Below are 21,467 nucleotides of genomic sequence, written 5' to 3'. Positions count from 1 at the left end.
ATAGGTAGAGTTAGCAACATGTTTATTTATACAGTAAGTGAGTGAATGATCTTGAAGTCCACGCACTGATCACTGCTTCAGTCGAGTGTTTTTCTGCTGCACGCAGTGAGAGTGCCTTTTGTCTTTTATGCTTTTGTGAGGTAAAAAAAAACAACAACAACAACACAGTGTGAGGTCCTAAGCTTTTTTGCCAATCTCAGGGTGAGACTGTAAGATCAGCAATAACAAGTCTTTTCTTCTTGAGAAAGAAATAAAGAAGCATTATGCAATAGAGGGCTGAAAAACATGAGACGAAATGAAGTGTTCCTCCTGTATTCTTCCTGATTGTGTTTCTTTAATGAGAGCAGAATCAGTTCATGAAAGGGCAGCATCACTCCACGCAGTCCTTGTGTGAAATATAACAACCAAAGCTGTGAAATCTGCATCATTATTCCCAACATATAGAGGTAATTTTACCCTGACTCTCCATAATTTCTCACAATCTTTGAAGTTTTGGTTTTGCCAGTGCCAGCAGAACTGCTCTTAAGGCAGGAATAAGATCACTTTGACATCAACAAGAGTCACAGTTCTTCTGTTGCTGCACCCACCTGATTGATTGAACAGGAACGGCAGAAAAGAATACTAAAAATGACACTGACGTCTGTTCATTCATTCATTCATGCTGATGTATTAATGATCTTGGTTGATAAGTTGGCAGCTAAACCTACTGGCCAGTATCAGCTTTCTGTGGCTCTTTGGTTATTATACAAACAACCATCATAGAATAACTGAGTCACATGAAGAGCTTCTGTGGGAGTAATTCAGCATCAAGCTTATGACAAGAGGAGGGGTCCACAAAACCTATCATCATCATCATCACTCAGATATCTGCAAACTTCAGACAGAAACACACAGTACGTCTACAAGTAATGACACAAATCAAAATATATTCAGCAGCAAGAATACATTTGTCTAAGGAAGGGATGTGTGTGTGTCCAATTGCAGCCTTAAGTCGACCAAAGACATTTTTGCTTTCAGTACAGCTTGTGACATTTTTAACAAAAAAATGCTTACTACCTTACCATCACAATGTACTTAAGTCTAAGACTTAAAGCAACATTATGTAAGAGGTTTTTTTGTGCGATTTGGCCCCCCTACTGTTCTGTCATGTTCATGTCTTGCAGCCTTTTATTTAACAAAAATCTCACCCCAGTCTTTCTGCCTCTGCCATTAGCTAAAAAGCATGAAAAATGGGATTTTTGGCAGTTAATGGCACGTTAAAGGTTAACAGCTGCTCATGGGAATTTTTGGCCAGCACTGAAAACTCCATGGAGGCTGCCGAGCCCGGTTATGTTGCCCGCTCAACGGGCTTCGGCACAACAACGCTCTACATCAGCAGCATGATATTTACTTTTGTGTGGTCTCTTCCTCAGTCACTCTCTCTTTTTCTCTTCCTCACCTCCTCCGACATCTTCTTCTGTCTCTTCACTGCCTCTGCCATGATATCCATTCTGAGAATACTGAGCTGGCTTCTTCCAAAGAACTTACATTGTACATTCTATACTTTTTGCTTCTTCTTATAGCTTGCGTGATGAAGAGTTTTGTTGTACTGTGGTGCCGTAAAGCATTACACTGTTCTTGCAATGAAAATCCTATTTCAATGTTACATAGTGCCATGTTCTGTTTTTCCATTACCAGTACCAGCTCAGCCGCCTCGACTCGGTTTGGCCGTGCTCCGTTTTCCATTGCAGATAGTACCCAGAGATAGTACCCCTCATTGTAGCTAGTCGTCATAGCGACGCCACACACAACTGCCGCAACATAATTTTCAATGCGACACACACACCAGCGACCCACACACAGCTGTCTCTTGATTTAAGTTAAAAAGTTAATTACACAGAATGTAAAGACAGATGAACGGTGTGAAAACCTTACAGCTGTGTTTTCCTCTGCCGTTTTTGCTGCAGCGGTCTCTGTGACGGTGGGACCTCGCAAGCTCCTCCCACGGGTTGGTGCAGGCTTCCCCCGGTGCCACTTGTGGAGCTCCTAAACTCCGAAAACTTTCAAGCACATTTTTGTTCCAGCATCACTTTTCGTAAAACTGTCAATATTCGAAACTCCGAAAACTTTCAAGCACATTTTTGTTCCAGCATCACTTTTCGTAAAACTGTCAATATTCAAAATCTACACAGTTGATTTCTCACCTCAAAACTTCTCAGAAGTGGATTTAGTGATGAAATTTTGTAAAATATAAAACTTTCTGCTGCTGGCCTCTGTCTGGCGCGCGCAATGATGACACAGTGAATAGTGACGATTCTCTCTGACCAATCAGTAGTCTGCCGTGGCGAGGCGAGGCGAGCTGGTACTGTGCAGTGAAAAAGGGGCAATGATAGAGATGTCACTCACCATCAAAATGATTTTAAAGCTATTATTTTAAGATAGAAATATTACATAATGTTGCTTTAAGACTTCTGTAACATTGTAAGACTCACGATGGACAGTTCTCAAAATCAATGCAGTACGAGCAGAGATGTCGTCTTTTTTTCTTCCAAGAATTCTTCTTCGTTGTAAAAACCTGTCCGGGTACCCACATTACCCACAATGAAACTCGACCACAGACCACTAGCTCAGAGCCTCGGGTGTGTTATGCCACACACTCGATGTTATAGACAAAATGTAATGGGAATCCATCCATTAGTTGCTAACATTTGCTAATTAACACCAAACACAAAGTACATCGGAGGCTGATGGGAATGTCATTAGTTTTGCAGCTATTTGTCTTAAACCAAAAGTACTTGTTAAATGGTAATTTTGACCTGACAATAGCACTTGATGAAAAGCCCTGAGATAACCAGTTATTACACATTGCCAATTATCTGTTTCCATGTAATTTCATCTGCTGCAATTCAAATGTTAATACCAGCCATGTCCCTTATTTTCTTGTGGACCTGATTTTCATGACAATAACCAAATGTCCCTTGTGTAATTTTATCATCTGTATCTGATATGCCTTAGTTAAGATTTTTTAATAAGTTTAATAAGTTCTATTTTACTCATGCCTATTTCATTCATGACCATCTTTATTAATATAGTTGCCCTAAAGAAAAACCCTTCTTGCTAGACATTTACAGGACAAGGCATCATGGGAAGACAGGCTGTTTCCTCAGACCTCTAAGGGATCATTGAGTTGATTTGATGCCAGGAAATGTACTTCACTAGTGTGTAATCAACAAAACCAAACTCTGAGGGGAATCCAACTGGTAGGAGAAACACTGCTATTTTCTTTCTTTTGGCCACAACCCACTGTGGCAGAGAGGGAAGTGAAGGTTGTTGTTTTCAGCTAGGCTGAATAAAAGCTTTTTTCTCAATGAGACATGAGAATATCCTTTTATAGATTTTCATTTGTGAGAAAACACAAAGGAATTTAAAAAAGAAAATGCAAAGTATTGTTTATGCAATAAAAGGATTTCTTCAAGGAAATGCCAGAAAGTTTAATTTAATTATATAGTACCACTGCATAAAGACACAATCAAAAGCTGTTTTTCACATGTTTCATTTCAAACACAGAAAGCTAAAACAAGAAAACAATCAGAAATTTTTTTTTTTTTCCTATTCTGGTACACTATTTGATTCAAACGACACAGCTGAATTTATATAGGAAACAAGCACACCAGGACAACTGCAGTAAAACACATAAAGCTCTGAAAAGCTGTACAAGCAGTATCGTCTAAGTGAATTAATAAATAAAAGCTCAGCACATGTTTGTTTTTGCTTTCTTTTTAATGTCGTGTTGAAAGAGAAATCCTCTTAGGTTTTTTAAAAACAGACATGATGTTGTTGCTAAATTAGAGGTAACGCCTTAGAATACAGCCAGCAACCAAATACTTATCATGTGCCTCCCCGTAAATACAAGAGAAAATCTACAGGGAATAAGATGTTATCAAATTTGCATTTAGTGTACTTTTGTAATTACATGGTCCATATAATAATACCTATTAGTAATTTCACAACGTTCCGCAGTTGGCTACTGTGTAATTATGCGGGAATAAGTAGTACTACATCCGGCATACCAAATATTTACTTTGTAAATGACTTGAAAAAGAGGTTACAAGAAACTGCTTTATTTTACAATTCACATACAATTCACACATTTTCAATGCTTTTACGTGTTATGTCATAATAAAGTAATGGCCATTACCTCAGCTGGAATTTCTCTTGCATGTTTGTATTTGTTGTATGTTTTTTTTTTTTTAAACATACCATTTGTTGCATTTATGAATAGGTCAACGAACTGGAATATAGTTTGTTATGGTAGGGATATGACATTGTCAGATGGTTCCTACATTGGATCCCAAAACGAAAATTAATGTTCCCCAGTATTTTATTATAATTTTAAAAACACAAACATAATTTTTTTAATAGCTACAGAGGTAGCTCCAAAATGTAGGCTAATGTTTTGTTCCCCAGCAGCAACAATAATGTACACTATTAATCACAAGTACTCCATAATTATAAACATTTTACATTGTAATCTCTCAATGTATTTTCTTTTGTAAATATATTATAATCTAAAATAATCAGATAATAATCAGACTATCAACTGTTTTCCCCATTTTTCCTGCCTTATTACCTAATAATATTACTGTAAAATGTTAAATGGGTTCTCTGTAATAAAAAAAAATCTAAAGGTCCTTCTCAAACATATAGTATCCCCCTATTCTCTGACTACTTGTCTTCCTCTCCTGTACTACAGTGTAGGCCTACAGTACAGTTAGTCTTGGTGTGCAGTAGTATTATATTGAAACCCGTATACTGTAATGGGTTGGCTGTAATCTACAGTGTTACAAAATTAAACAATGCATTTTCAGCTGAAAAAAATATTATTTTGTTTACAGGCTCTTTATATGAGTTTTGAAGGAAACAACACTCTATTTATGTTCTGCATCTGTATCATTTGCCACAGAATTTCCATTCATTCACATATGCTCTATGCGTCCACTATAATCTCACCAGCAAATCGCCAATTCTCCCGCTGGATTAGATTTCCATGCAAATGTCCTATTTGCCAAGTCCTCAGTCCTGTGTGGCCAGGAATGAGGATCATCATCCGTCAGCGCTAAGTCAGCGAAGTCATCAACTGCACCTTCTGTGCTCTGTGGGAATCCTTGACTCTCACATCTGAGATCCTCACTGACAGGGAGGATGAGAGTCTGCTGATTATACTGATTAGTTCCTCCTCTCTCCTCTCTCTTAATCAGTCTTATCAGCTGAAAGGTGGCCACCAGAAAAGGTGCAAAACCAGCACTGAGATTTATATGCCAGCCTGGCTCAGTCATATATAGCACGGCACAATGTGAAAACTGTTAACTTAGCAGCCAAATACAGAGTGAAGCTTTTACAGGCATTTGTGAATATCAGCCTCAGTATCCATAATATTTCAATCTATCTAAATCTATTTAAAAGGCTTTAATCATACTCAGTGCAATTACAATGGAAGTTTGTTTTCTTATTTACATTGGTGACTGTTAATGTGAACAGTATTGGGAAAGGGACTTAGTAGGAAAAATGTTATCTGTAATGTTATATTTACAATATACATTCATTTTGTTGCTTTGCCCTGCTCCGACTTTCCTCCACAACCCACAAAACACCACACTCACTCATTGCATCTTCTATATTTAGCACATGCAGAAATAGGAAAAGGAGTTTTTGTTTAACAAGGAACCAGCCTACAGTTTGGAGGTACAGCAGGCTATTTGTGGACTATCAACAGCTAGCTTAGTCCCAGTGACTGCACGCTGCACTCCAAGGGCCAGTTGCACAAAGATATTGTCCGTAGTGTGTTCTCCTGTATTATTCTAATAGTTTAGTAAAGTTTTCACAAAAAACAACCCAAAGGAAGCCACCTAGCTCACCACTAAAGGTATATTCACATTACAGCGGAAAAACAAGGGTCTTGTGCTGCATATTCACATTATACATGTAGTATTTACCACTCTGAAACGCTCATTGGGGCTGTACTAAACAGCACTACCTTAGCTAAAACGCAAATTTTGATACGTTTTTTATTTTTTTATTTCTGGTCTCGATGTGAGGTTTGTTATTGTACAGCTCTGGAAATGAAGACACACAAGTCATTTGTTTTTTTTGTGTGGGAAACAGTGACACTGCTTAGTCAGTGACACAAACATGACTTGGTCAGCCAAGTTAGTCTGAGACCCATGATTAATGGCAAATTAGTCCTCTTTAAAATAGTCAAGAAGATGGACAGCTCATGGAATTTATGACTTTAGACATATGTCTGAGGTCTGACTATAGTTATCTAAACCATAGCCAAAGTCTATCTTTATGAAACCCGCCACTGTAGTCCTGTTCACACACCCTCCAACTCTGAAGTGGATAACATAATTAAGTGTAATTTACAACATGTAAATCGTTTGAATGTACGAATGTAAAGGAGCAGCATTTCAATTTTTTTTTATGGAGACCAGCTGCCTCCCCACACCTTCAGCCCCTTCGTCAAGCTAACCAAGCTAAGCTGTCCCAGACTAGTTTCTCCACTGAACACACTTCCCATCATTTTATCCCTGGCAAAGCGGCATACAAACTGACCGGATTAGGAAATGTAGTGTAATTACTGAATTTAAAATTATGATCAGTAAGGGAGTACTGTCCTAAGAAAGTAATCACAGTTCTGTATAACATTACTAAGCAATCTCCAACACTGTTCTTCAGACAGTAAGACACATTCAAACAACCCTTTTACTTCAGCGGGTGATGATGTTGTGACTCAGTATAATGCAACTCTGGGCATTCCTGAAAAAAAGGTCTACCAATTGAGATTTTTTATATTTTTGAAGTCTGAAAGTACAATTTCCTCACCTTTGTAATGCATTGGCTTGTAATTATACTTTGATATGACATATGAAACAAATGTCTACAACCAGAATGAGTTTTCACTTTAGAGAGAGGATTATTTTCCTGAGTTTCAGACTCCAGATTTTAAGAAGACTTCAGATAAAGAAGAGATGCAGGGAACTGAGACTGGTCAAAGAGGGAGCTTGTCTTGCAGCCACACTGGCTTTATCTCCTCTGGTCCAGGTATAATGAACAGCGCTTATGTGGAACAGTACAGCTGTATCCAAGCAACCATACTTACCTACATCAGAAAATCCACACACCCACTCATGTCTGATGGTTTTGTCACTGTGACTTTATATTGAGTTTCAGCGTGACAGTAATTAATTTTTTATGTCACCATCCACAGTCAGTCAGTCAGACGTTGGTGCAGTTAGTTGAGGGCGGAGTGTCCACTTTGCTGCGAATCTCCTTGATGTCGTTGAGCGGGGAGTCGCTGGTTCCGATCTGGCATTTGAACACCTGCTTGTAAGCCTTCCTGAAGTTCTCTGACAGGAAAGCATAGATGACTGGGTTGACAGATGAGTTGCTGTAGGCCAGGCAGTGGGCGGCAACCCTGAACACGAAGGAGGCCTGGTTCAGCGGGAAGGTCCCGAACTCTACCCAGAGGTGTACCACGTGATGAGGGAGCCAAGAGAGGCAGAACACCACCACCACCACCAGGACCGTCTGAGCAGTCTGGGATCCACAAAAAAAAAAAAAAAAGGAGTAGGAGAAAGATTTAGTAAGTGCTCTCAGGGACTACAGTGACAACATTAATGCTTTTCTCAGTTTTAAGTCTCATTCATGAAAAATAAATAAAGCAAGGTTACGAGAGGTTAGTGCTTTGGAGAACTTTGTTTATTATTCTGTTGCTGCTCTGTTAGTCTTTATTCTTATTCCATCTTGTGCTTCCTTACTTCCAAAACTTTCCCATATAACATCTAAGGACTACATATTTACCTTGCTACAGCAGTAGATAATGATTTATTTTTTGTGTTGCTATCACTGAATAATTCTGTGATTACCTTTTTTTATGTTAATACGGAGACTGTGAGCTTTAAAGTAAATTGGAGGCAGATATTGTTTATATACTGAAATGAACCTGGGGTCAGTGTATGCGGATGTTTTTTTAGTATGGTGCTAACAATCTACCAGGGTAATGTGAATAAATTGAGAGTTAATTTTATTTGTTACTCAAGGGCTAAGTTGGGCAATCTCCCAATCCTCCAAAATATTTTTGTTCAGGCTAAAACGCAAAACAACGTCAAAATGCTCCTGAGAGCTGAGGGAAACGGCAGACTTGGTTATAATTCTCTATGAGTGTGTTACTATGAGCGACCCCTTTTACATTGCACAGTCATTGGATCCATTGTTAATAAAAAAAATTGATTGGTGCAGCTTTAAATTGATGAAATGAATATTAGCTGTACTGCAGTTCCTTCTTAAGCTAATACACACAGTCGAAACCATTTGCATTCATTTTTATACTAATTCAGGGCCACACAAAACGTTTAACTGTTTTACATTAAACTTACCAGCACCACATAAATCACATTTTCATATTGACATTTGTTCCATCACATATTTCACTCAGCAGTTCCAGCTGCAATACTGTAAATGTTTAGATGAAAAATCTGTCAAACCCATTCAGTACATCTCATTCCAACTGTGTACAAGTCTACAGTGCTACACATTAGACTTTGACATTGAAGCTTCTAATCCAGGAGGCTTGTTGGGCCTTGGGTCTTTATGCATTTAACAATGACAATAAAGTACGTGAAGTCAACTATCTAAGATGTCAATTGTGACTGGAAAATGGCAGAATAAGGCAGAGACCTCGCTGCACACCATTCTTTCTGCTGCTATATACATTTACAGCAGAGGTTGGCACCTAGAACCTAACTTCATTTAAGACACAAAAATAAAATGTGGAAAATGATGAGCAGCTATGTTTCTTATAAAATGTGATAACTTAATGTGACAATTATGGCAAACCAATTTTATGGAATCTCTAAGAGGAAAGTGGTGGGTGTTATTACTTCGGGCATGACTATCAATAAAGCCAAAGGCTAGAGCTCAAAAGAATCATCATGAAAAACTAATTACATGGTGCCTGATCTCCCGAGCCCCTCCACTGCATATCTAGGTAGCAATTGGATTTATTCCAGAACTAATTAGTTCCCATCATAGAATATAAAGAAATACAAAGGAGCCTGACATTAATTACAAATGCTACTTTCTCTGTGGTTTAGTTCAAGGAAAATTAGAAACATAAATAAAATATACCAAAACATGTCAAATCATTTGAACTATCAGAAATCACAAAGTTGATGTAAGCGTAAAGTGTAAAAAAATATATCGATCAGGGAACTCTGGAAGAGTGAGATAGAAAGAATAATAAACACAGCATTGCACAAAATGAATAAAGTCATTCATATCCAGAAATGATGAATACATGATATGACTCTCACAAACTTTTGATGACCAGTGTTGAATTGAAGCTGCCATATTGAAGCTGCCATAGTAACCAGATTCTATTATGACCAATTCAAATCTAATGCTTCCAATATCCCCCTACATTTCAATTTGAGTAGCATTAAAAAAGCACTTCTCTCACAGAGTTGGCAATGTCCCACATGAATTTTAGATCTACTTTTTCCGATCACAATTTTGCTAAGTGAAATATCAGAATCAGAATCAGAATCAGAATCCGCTTTGTTGCCAGGTATGTGTACACATACGAGGAATTTGACTCAGGATTGTACATTGCTCACGATGTGCTTACTCGTACAACAATACCATAACACAAAAATAAAATAATAATAAAATAAAATCAGACACAAACTACAGTATAGACAACACTAACATACACACTATGAACAAAAACAATATAGACATATTGACAAATAGTGCAGGGATCAGAGTGCAAAGGATGCAAGAGTAAACTATTATTCTCATTATGTACATGTTGAAGGTGGATATGATATACAGGTACCCATACATGTACACATGTACACAAAGGATGCTGGAAAAAATAAATAAGACCTATGACCTTATGACCTGAGGTAGGTGTCTTGGTATACAGTATATACAATATGACATAGTATGAACAGCACTGAAATAGAGAATGGTGAATAAATAAATAATAATTGGAAACCAGTAAACAGGTGCTGATTAGAGACAGAGTTACTGGGTTATTGCACAGGAATTGTTCCTGACACTGTGATAATTGTGTCCGTGTTGGGCTCCCAACTGGGATATAGTGGGACCCAGAAACCTGAAGGATTCCACAGCAGACACAGGGCTGTTGAGTATGGTGATGGGGGGCAGAGTGGGGGGGCTCCTCCTGAAGTCCACGGTCATCTCCACAGTTTTGAGCGTGTTAAGCTCCAGGTTGTTCTGACCGCACCAGAGAGCCGGCTGATCAACCTCCCGTCTGTAGGCCGACTTATCACCGTCCCGGATGAGGCCGATGACCGTTGTGTTGTCAGCAAACTTCAGGAGTTTGACAGATGGATCTCCTGAGGTGCGGTCGTTGGTGTAGAGGGAGAAGAGCAGTGGGGAGAGCACACACCCCTGGGGGGCGCCAGTGCTGATACTACGGGTGCTGGATGTGATGTTCCCCAGCCTCACCTGCTGACTCCTGCCAGTCAGGAAATCTGTGATCCACTGACAGGTGGAGGCTGGCAAAGTGAGCTGGGTGAGTTTGGTGCTGAGGATGTCCGGGATGATGGTGTTGAACACCGAGCTGAAGTCCACGAACAGGATCCTTGCATATGTCCCTGGAGAGTCGAGGTGTTGCAGGATGTGATGCAGACCCAAGTCATCCACTGACCTGTTAGCCCTGTAGGCAAACTGCAGGGGGTCCAGCAGGGGGCCTGTAATGTCTTTCAGGTGGGCCAAGACCAGTCTTTCAAAGGACTTCATGACTACAGATGTCAGGGCGACAGGCCTGTAGTTATTTAGTCCAGAGATGGAGGGTTTTTTTGGGACCGGGATGACTGTGGAGCGTTTGAAGCAGGAGGGAACTTCACACAGCTCCAGTGATTTGTTGAAGATCTGAGTGAAGATGGGGACCAGCTGGTCCACACAGATTTTCAGGCAGGATGGAGACACACCGTCGTGGCCAGGAGCCTTCCTGATCTTCTGCCTTTGGAAGAGGTGGCTCACGTCCTCCTCACAGATCTTGAGTGCAGGTGAGGGGTCGGAGGAGGAAGGTGACTGTTGCCGTTGGAGTGGGGGAGAGGTGTGACTCTGGGCTTTTCAAACCTACAGTAGAAACCATTCAGCTTGTCTGCCAGTATTTGAGTGTCAGCAGTGTTGGGGGATGGTCTCTTGTAGTTTGTGAGTGTCCGTAGGCTTCTCCACACTGACGCAGGGTCGTTGGCTGCAAAGCTGTTATTTAGCTTTTCAGCGTAGCATCTCTTTGCAGCTTTGACCTCTTTAATCAGAGTGTTCCTGGCCTGGTTGTACAGGACTCTGTCCCCACTTCTGAAGGCCTCCTCCTTGGTCTGACGAAGCTGCCTGAGTTTCGCTGTGAACCAGGGTTTTTGGTTGTTGTATGTGCACAAGGTTTTAGTCGGCACACATGTCCTCACAAAAACTGATGTAAGACGTCACAGTGTCAGTTAGTTCGTCCAGGTCAGTGGCTGCAGCCTCAAAAACACTCCAGTCAGTGCAGTCAAAGCAGGCCTGTAACTCCAGCTTTGACTCGATGGTCTATCTTTTCACAGTCTTTACAACAGGTTTAGCAGATTTAAATTTTTGCCTGTGTGTCGGGATAAGATGAACCAGACAGTGATCAGAGAGTCCCAAGGCTGCACAGGGGACAGATTGATAGGTGTCCTTTAATGTTGTATAGCAGTGGTCCAGTATGTTAGTGTCCCTGGTGGGACACTTAATATGCTGTCTGTACTTTGGAAGTTCATGACAGAGGTTTACTTTGTTAAAGTCCCCAAGAACTATGAGCATGGAGTCTGGATGTTTTTTCTCCACGTTAGTTATCTGGTCGGCCGCGTGTAGTAACGCATCACTAACACAGGCCTGAGGTGGAATGTAAACGGCGACCAGAACAAACGAGGAAAACTCCCTCGGTGAGTAAAACGGTTTACAGTTTATAAATAATGTCTCTAGGTGAGGCCTGCATGATTTCTTCAACACTGTGACATCTGTGCACCAATCTTCATTTATATAGAAACAGAGTCCGCCTCCCCTTGTTTTTCCCGTGAGCTCCCTTTCGCGATCCGCGCGGATGAGATTAAATCCCGGTAGGTGAAGTGCGCTGTCCGGGATGTGCTCGGTGAGCCAGGATTCGGTGAAACAGAGGGCAGCAGATCTGCAGAAGTCCGAGTAAGTTCTGTTGAGGAGAAGCAGTTCGTCCATTTTGTTGGCCAGAGAGCAGACATTCGCCAGGTGGATTGAAGGGAACGCAGTGCGAAATCCCCGCTTTCTCATTTTAACCAGCGCGCCTACACGTTTTCCCCTGCGCCGTTTCCGAAGGATCCAAGGTATCGTGTTATACATCAGAATTAGTTTAGATCAGTTTTATCTGTCATTTGTAGCAGCAGCAGGCAGCAGTTTTCAGTGAAAACAGTCCAATAAACCCACTATACACTACCTGCCAATCGCCAAATGTCCGACAGACATAGTTAGTGCCTAGCTAGATGGTGAAGCTAAAGAGACAGATATTTCCCTCAGAAGTTGGTGGAGACCAAATCAGAGCTAGAAGGATAGTGAATATTGGACTTAAATTCACTCGGTGGTCAGAAACATGACTCCGAAGGAATGCTCATTTTGCTATGTGTCTACTGGATGCTAACATGTCCACGTTTACAACTTCATCAGGTAATGATACATGAATGTTGTGTTTGTAGCTTGTTGCTGTCCCCAAATGGCATAAAAAAGATAACATTTAAATGGAATGAATGCCCAAGAAAGTTGATATGGCAAAAAACACAAGCAGGTTACAACTCAGACCAAATAAATTAACTGTGGGTACAGTTGTAGACTATATGAATAATAATGAAAATATTTATGTGCAAATGTATGTGTACTCTGATGAAATGCTTCATTATCATCATATCAAATTCAAATTCTCACAGTCCAGTGCAGTATTAATCACTTTTACAATAAAATGTACTTTATCGATCAGAGATGTTTTATCAGAGATAAAAGTCACTGACTGGACATATTTTCAAATGAAAGGTTAATAATGGCCTGAGATATCATAACAAACAAGCTTGTGCGTGTGCACACACATACAAAGACACAGTAGCCAAGGACAGGTTCCCACAGTTTTAGTGCTGTATGTTAACAGCCATTCTTTGTTTGCATAGCCTCCATGACACATTTATATCTTCACATTGACTCCCTGTGAGCCATCAGTTAGGCTAATGTAAACAGCAGCATCACCACAGCAAGAAATAACCAATATAATCTTTCGGGCTCTCCAGCTACACCGTCTCTACTTGTAACCCTGTTTTGTTGAAAGCTGTTAGCTGGTCAGTGAAATGCATTAAATTATTTATATATAGCTGTCAAGATTAATTTTTGAGTGCTACAGTACAGAAATGTATTCAAGTGAATAAGTCAAAGCTGGATATTAGGACACAAGGCAGACATTTCTCCTTAAAGAAAAAACACACTAAAAAAAAACTTAAAAGGCAAAAGCAGTTTTAATGATGCAACATGCTCTGCAAGTCACAGCTCATTTTGTTGCTATACTGCTATTTCCATAAATTATAGATATAACAGTCTGTTTCAGACATTTCCATTTCAGCTACAATAAAAATAGTTGCAGGAAATATTTCAGCCATGTAAGATGTCATCAGGTTTTGCCATCAGTATGTCAGAATCACAAAGATATTGAACATGGCGAAATCATAAGTCTAACAAGGTGCCAATTTCTTGTGGTTAGTATCAAGGCTGATTCTAATATTAGCTTCAGTAGACCATCTACATTTAGCTGACACTTTTATCCAAAGCAACTTACAATTGCTATACATCTCAGAGGTCACATGCCTCTGGACTAGGGGTTAAGTGTCTTGCTCAGGGACACAATGGTGAATGTCTCACAGTGGGAATTGAACCCAGGTCTCCCACACCAAAGGTAAGCATCTTATCTATGCGCCATCACCACCCCATGACCAGAATGCTTTGCAGCCACAAGACTGGCTTAGTTTGGAGGAGGATTCAGCTGCAGAACTCCTGTCTGGGCACTACAGATCTGCAGCCCAATATGGAAGAGAGTAGGGTCCCCAGAGATTATTTGTGTAACTTGCTTTAGGGCATTTGGAAGAGCATCATTTCTGTTCAGCCACAAAAGTATAAAAACATTCCAAATATGTAAGACACACTGGGAAAATCTTAAATTATCTTCAGTCTTTTATAAAGATCTTTACAAAGGTTTGTATTTTAACATTAGCTGGGTGTGAAAAAGGATCCAACTTATAGTCAGCCAGTGTGCTGTAAAAATAGCTTTATTGTAAGATGTGGTATTGTCTTTTTCACTGAAGTTAGGATACCATTTGAGTGATTCTAATCCAATACGTGCATTTGTCAAATTCAGCGTATATCTTCTCATGGTCCGCTAGCTGTCCATTCTGTGTATGCGGTGAAAAAAAATCTGGTGTTTATATACAGCCCTGGCTCTGTAAATGGGAAACAAACAAAGTGTGCCGCACCCCGCCACACAACACTAACAAACAATAAATGCTTGCCCACAGTCATTCTGTCTACTTTCTAGTTTGCCAAAACATGCTGTTGTTGTGATGACAAGAAGAAGAAGAACATACATATCCTGCAAGGGGAAATTCAATGTTTTTTCAATGTTGATGTTAGCTATAGTAGCAGAGAGTTGTTGGTATCACTGTCTGGAGCTGGCGCTCTGGGACCATCTCTTCCTCTCTGCATGTTAGCTTCATGTTAGCTTTGCAGCAGCAACTGTAACAACAGTATGCTAAGCCATAACCTCACTAATATTACTTTACTTATTGTGTCGTTGTTTGCTCTGTGTCATGGTATTTGTTTAGATTTTTGTATTTTATGTATACATTTTAAATGCAGTAATGCAGTATGAATTGAGGAACTACAGTAGCGCAAATCTTTACAAAATAAAAAAAAATAGGCACCAATTCTCCAGCTAAGGCCATTTAACATAACCTATAACATAACATAAACAGTAACATCACAACAGCCAGGTTGCAATTTAGCAAGTTTAGTATTACTTTTACAACTAACGCACTAAGGAACAATTTTTAGCTACTTTTTTTACCTAACAAAAATATTATGTTGGCGCTACTTATAATCTTGAGCAAGTAACTCTGTTTTGGAAAAAAAAAAGAACTATTGTACTGAAAATATAGCTCATAATTTCTTTGAAAAGTTCATTTAAATTACTCCTTCTACCACAGAAAATTATGATGTTCAAGTAATGCATTCAGTTGGCATAGTTGCACTCAGTTCAGGATGGTAGCACTCAAATGAGCATCGCTGTCAAAGATAAGCAGTTTGGTCTCTGACGCATTAGCTATCACCTTCAGTTTACAGCTGCTGTTAAATAATTTCAAGACAACTTGGCCAAGTAATCATTTTCATAATTATCCATAACCATCTGTGCTCTGGATGCCTGACTGACTCGAATCACTAAGAGGAAACTCCTAAACCTACAGTACTTAATCTTTTTAACCTCTGGTTCAAAACACTGAGAATCCATTAAAAACATCATTGTTTGCCAAGAAAATGTACTCAGATTGTCTTTATTGGAGCGCGACATAAAACCTGAGGGGGAAAGAGATTCATTTAAAACAGGTTTGTCATATCTTTGCCTACAGAAAGATTAAGGAAGATTTACACCTTTTTGCTTTTGTTTTTGAGAGTGACTCGTTGGATTTTTGAAAGGCTGATTCTTGCTGTGGGTGCCTGAGGGTGATAAGAAGTTTGTTTAGAAGTATTTCACAACAGCTGTGGGAGTAACCTTGCTCGTCCCAGCTGTCACTGACATTATATTTTACAGGCCTGGTTATTGCTGCCGAGACCGAGTGAACCATGCAAACTGTTGATTAAATACTTGAACAAATTCCGCCTGCTTTCCACCAAGGACACTGTTTGGCCGGAAGCAGTTTGTTTATTTGTCTCATTTGATTTTCATCTATTGTGAAAAGCACCACTTGCTTGTTTGACATCTGCTAATGCTTTAAGACAGCACAAGAAGAATGCAAACATGAGGCCAACCTCATAATTAATTGATGACACTTCTCTGATTCAGAACAATCAAGATTTTCCTTTGAGATAACCTAGTTTAGGTTAAAGATCGTTATCACTCTCTGTACTAATAAACTGTCATGTCTGTACTGTAAATATGAAGCTAAATCCAGGAGATGCTTAGCTTAAATATTTGAAGCAGGGGAAATGGCGAGTCTGGCTCTGTCCAAAGATTAAAAAAGCTCCCATGGACACGCATGCACTATAACTCAAGAGAAATTATACCCGAGATGATTTTGCTCTGAGATCTCTGACTTATACACCTGTTCACTAGTATTGTTCATTGTCTGATCTGAACGAATTCCTCTATTTTCAGATGCAACTTGCTCTACCTAGCTGCGTCGTGAGATACTTGGTGGATCGCAGGAGCCCACTGGACAGGCCAGGAGCCATGATGGCTGTATTGAGCCCTAGCCCGATTTTTAAATTACTCAACCATTTCAATTATATTAAGGCTTAAAGTTATGCATAGTTAAGGATGCGGCTGCTTTGAGTGACAGCTGGGTGGCCTTTCAGGTGGTTGGCCGCTAGGTGGTTCAGCAGCCAGGCTTCATTCGGCTCGCCTCAGATCCACCTCTTACCCATTTCTGGGTTAGCTAGAGTCAGGCACTGCCAAGATGGCGAAGGCTGGAGCCACCAGAGCCACCGACACTGAGCCCTTCACAGCCCTTCAGAAACCTATGGGTGATGTCATGGACACTACGTCCATGTTTTATACAGTCTATGGTAACTGCTCATTGTCTGTAAGCACCATAAAGCCTAACACATTATATCCTATTATATTCTTCTATATAGTCTGTATAAAAACTTAAGCGGAGAAGTGACTTCCTGAAGTTTTGATGTTAACATTAGGGGTGTGCATCTTCACTGGTCTCACAATTCGATTCTATTATGATTATCAGGTCAACGATTCAATGTCTCAATGCATCACGATGCATCACCTCAAGGGTGGGAATTTCTAGGTACCTCATTATGATTATGAGGTCCACGATGCCATTGTAAAACAATTAGGATAAAGATATATTTTTATCACTGTTTGACTATTTGGTACTTTTAAAGCAAAGTATTTATAACAATCCAAAGTAGTAGGTAGGAATGACATGCATTTATTGTTACTTCATATACATTAAATGTAGCTAACATTGCATAGCATTATTACATTATTACAGTATTGATACTGACCTCTGCTGCTGCTATTTTCATTTATGAGGCTGCTGTTATTACTATAGAGTCAGATAAGTGTTGAACTACGCACTTTACAACGCTCCAGTCAAACCACGTTCTCGCCATCTTAATATATATACGTTCCTTTTTTGTCTCATCTAGTGTAGTTACATGTTTGTGTTTATACCCGTCCCATGTTGTTATCTTTGGACAGAGCCAGGCTAGCTATTTCCCATTGTTTCCAGTCTTTAAGCTAATCTTAACAAACAGGCTGCTGGGTGTAGCTTCATAATGTACAGACCTGATATTGATTGATCTCTTCGTCTTACTATGGGCAAAAAAGCAAATAAAGGGTAGTCCCCAAAATATTGGACTATTCATGTATATACTGTATATGCATTGAGCATTGAAAAACTGTTTTTGAGGACAACAAATACTCATGTGATCATTTTGTCTTTTGACATTGATGAAAGCCAGGGAGTTATCATGAGACCTGAGACTGGACAGGTGTCAGAATGTGTTTCCTCTTTAAAAGGTGTTTTGCATGGCATTGTTGCCATGATTTCACACCATGAAAAGGAAGTGAAAACAGCTTTGAGGAATAGCTTTCATATTGTAGTTTCTAACCCTTTTCTATTGGTCTATAAAGTTTTTGAAGTCGTAACTGATTCTGTTCCCTCTTAATTATTCTGTGCTATTTCAGATTTTTTAAATTACTGTATTTTTCTGAGTGACTCTAAACAGGTTGTTGCTGCAAAAGTGTGTGCATACTCAACCAACCTACTGGCAAAAATAAAGGGAAAGTAATACATCAATAAGGTACCTTTCAAAGGCGCATGTATTATGCATTCTTTTTTGATTGTACAAGCAATGAAGCAATGGACCATGTTAAATGTTAGTCGTCTCATCATTAAACATTTTCATTGACACACACTGGACAAAACAGATACACACTGTTTAGGAAACACTTATTTTGACACTGGCATCATACTTTTGTTGTCATAAAAAATATGCATGTTGCAGCTTTTAGTCAAATTAATCATTTTTTGGAAAATTATACCACTTAGGCAGAGTTATAGTCGTTGATATCTTACTCAGATTTAATGTGCAAACAGTCTGTTCTGACATTAGTTATTAGTTTCACAGTATCTAACTTATTGACATTTTACAGTCTGGCATTAATGCACTGTTTGTCAAGTGTTTATCACAGAGCTGTCAGTGAAACATTCTCAATCTGCACTGCGAACACAGTAAATCATCAGAATATCTGAAATCCCCTTGTTTACTGTCTGCAGTTGTTTTAAAGCTTCATGCAAAAAAGCCTGCATGTAGGGAGGTACACATCAAAGCACATTTATATGCACATCAATTCCTCCCTTCCCAGCAGACGAGTATGTGCTCTTGGTTTCATAGAAAAAGGCCATTATCAGATTGTGCTGCTAAACTGACCAGCTGTGAAGAACAATGGATAGACAGACAGACACATCGGAAATCAAGTGGGTGACAGCAGATTACTCTCTGCGAAGCAAAATGACCTCCACAAAGAATAATGAGGGCTGGATGGCAGTTTGATTGCACATTGCATTTTGGCCATTTTGCCCGATCATGCCAGTTAACAGAAAGCATTAGAACATTTATATTTATAATTTTCAGAGACAATGAAAATAGTTTCCCCTCGCTGGCTGTTGAATTGGAGGAAACTGTAGGCTACAGCATATGATACAGAACAGACTAGTCCCCCACTTAATAATGTGTGATATCTTCCTAAGGGCCAATAACACTGACCCCTGCTTTGATTCAAACCATATGTCAACATAAGAAAAGGCTGCAGCTTAGTGAACCATGAAATGCACTGATCCAGATAGATGGAGGGTAACAACAAAACAACAACGTAAGTAACAATTTATTACACATTGAGTGTTTTAGAGGAGATTTAGTCCATTAAATCTCATGATGAAATAGCTTCTTTTTTATTTACTTTCAGACTGTGAATCGGAATTTTTTTTTCTGCAATTTTAATGTGTTATGCCAGTAACAGGTCATGCATGGCCCCAGCGGTCTATTTGTCATCCACTGTTTACTGGGTTTGTTTGTGATTACAGTCACACACGTTTGCTAACATATGGCTGTGATCCATGACATATACCCCACTCCCACCCCTCAAACTGAAAGCTTAATACATACATACCTTTTTCTTTGATGCCTCTGACTTTTTGGACATGTTTCTTAGTTTTTTGTGCAAATGATTTAAAACCTGTAAGCAAGAAAACAGATGAAATATGTATGTTTTATAGTTAGCCATAGTTTTATAATTTTATAGATTGATTGAATGACCAGTGTGAATTAGCTCTCCTTACCTTTGCATAGCAGAAGGTGATCAGCAGCAGAGGCAGCACATAGCCAAAAACAAACGTGCAAACCACATAGACTTTCTTCTGGTTTTGATCTGGCCACACTTCCCAGCAAAAGGTGTGATTCTCTCCTCTGTGAAAAATGTTCTGGTAATACATGATAGGCGCAGCCATGGCCAGAGAGAGTATCCAAATCACCACCACTCCTATGAAAGCATGCTTTGCCACCCGGATAGAGGAGGACTTTCTGGAGTGGACGATGGCTATGTATCGGTCCACGGACATGGCAGACAGAGTGAAGATGCTCACCAGCATGGACACAGTGAAGAAATAGTGGATGAATTTGCAGATGAAGGCGCCCAGGACCCACGTCGGCATCATGTAGATGGTGGATTGGAAAGGAATGCAGAAGAGCAGGTAGGAAAGGTCTGCAATGCTCAGGTTGAGGATGAATATGTTGGTGGTGCTCCGTGGTTTCCCCGGTTTGCTCCGGGCCAGCACGGTGATCACCATGGAGTTGCCCAGCACACCGAGCGTAAAGATGAGCCCGAAAACCAGCAGGGTGATGAAATTATCCGTGCCGATCCCGAATAAAAGTTTCTGGTCCTCTTCCTCCGCTCTGCTGAGGTTCCACGACTCATCCAAGAGCCAAATAGAGTCGGACGAGTTCATTTTTTATTTCCCCCCCCCTTATGATGTACTTTAAACTTTGCCTAAATGACCTATTGGCGGTCTGTGTCCTGCTGATGCGTCATTACACAGTTTCAAGAGCAAGGATTTGTGGTCCGGTTGCGTCCTGTAGACACTGTTTCTGCTTTCTTGTGTCTTAATCTCAAGGTTTCGGTAAATCCCCTGCTTTATTCTTATATCTCACATTAGTAATATGTCTTATGGCAAATGTTCCAAAGCTACCAAGTTCTCTGTACAGCACTCATCAGACTTGCCGCTGCGCGTCTTGGAGTCTCTCCTGGTGCGCACCGACCGCTCTGATCCACTCTGCTGCCTATTTCTCTTCGTCTGGACTTTCCCCCTCACATTATAGCAGGGGCTGGGCTGTGCCATTCACGTCAGAACCCTGTATACCACCTCCCAAGAAATGATGAGAAAATAGGAAATATTCTGGATACGTTTTGTTCTCCACGTTTCTGAAACCATTCCTGCACAAGTTGAATGCCAGAGGCCAATGTCATTTTCTTAGTGAGACTCATTTAGTTTTGACACAGTATGGGAGTGAATGTTATTCCGATTACCCGCCTGAACTGTAAAAATTGCTTTATGCCACAAAACAATCTTGTTCAGCAGTCTTGTTGTGTGTTTCCTTATTTGAGCCCCATTCTCTTTTGGCATAAAGGAGAAATAAGCTTTCCAAAAAACATTTTTTTTAAGTTCACTGATTAAAGGTCAGTGTTGGAACATTTTGCTTCTTATCCATGTCGTTTTATCAGCTAATATACATGAAAGAAAAATGTATGTATAGCAAGGACTTATGTTGGTATAATTTTGATGTGAGGGAGGGTTGAAGATACCAGAGCTGCAATGTCCAAACAACATAAGGCCTACTGCAGAGTGAAAGTGCTGCATTTTATAATCAGCAAAGGGATTTTACATGCAAGAAAATCACATTTAAAAGAAAAGATGTTTTGTGAAGTAATATTTATTTTTATTTTTAATTACTTTACAGCAATGTCCAAATAACCCCGAAGTGCATACCAATACTGTATTTAAACAGACTAGTTTTTTCCTCACCCTGCTACATGGTTCCTTAAGAATAAGTTATAACTCATTCTTATTCCACATTTGGTGTCAATAGAC

The 21,467-nt window shown here is 39.8% G+C and overlaps 1 protein-coding gene across 1 annotated transcript; it reads right to left on the bottom strand.

The window, feature by feature from the left end:
• Positions 1-4,084: 4,084 nt before the first annotated feature.
• LOC119897988 (galanin receptor type 1-like) lies at positions 4,085-20,831 on the bottom strand. Its single transcript, XM_038712060.1, has 3 exons — positions 19,662-20,831; positions 19,493-19,558; positions 4,085-7,575 (listed from the first exon to the last, which is right to left on the bottom strand). The coding sequence occupies exons 1-3, from the start codon at positions 20,325-20,327 to the stop codon at positions 7,255-7,257; spliced, it is 1,053 nt and encodes a 350-aa protein (XP_038567988.1). The 5' UTR covers positions 20,328-20,831; the 3' UTR covers positions 4,085-7,254.
• Positions 20,832-21,467: the final 636 nt, after the last annotated feature.

The sequence above is a fragment of the Micropterus salmoides genome, unplaced genomic scaffold (genome assembly GCF_014851395.1).
Source record: "Micropterus salmoides isolate LMB-PRFRI ecotype aquatic unplaced genomic scaffold, ASM1485139v1 Ms_hic_scaffold_11, whole genome shotgun sequence".
In the NCBI taxonomy this organism is placed as follows: domain Eukaryota; kingdom Metazoa; phylum Chordata; class Actinopteri; order Centrarchiformes; family Centrarchidae; genus Micropterus; species Micropterus salmoides.
Note: the sequence above shows the minus strand (reverse complement) of the source record. Positions and strands in the feature narration are given on the sequence as shown.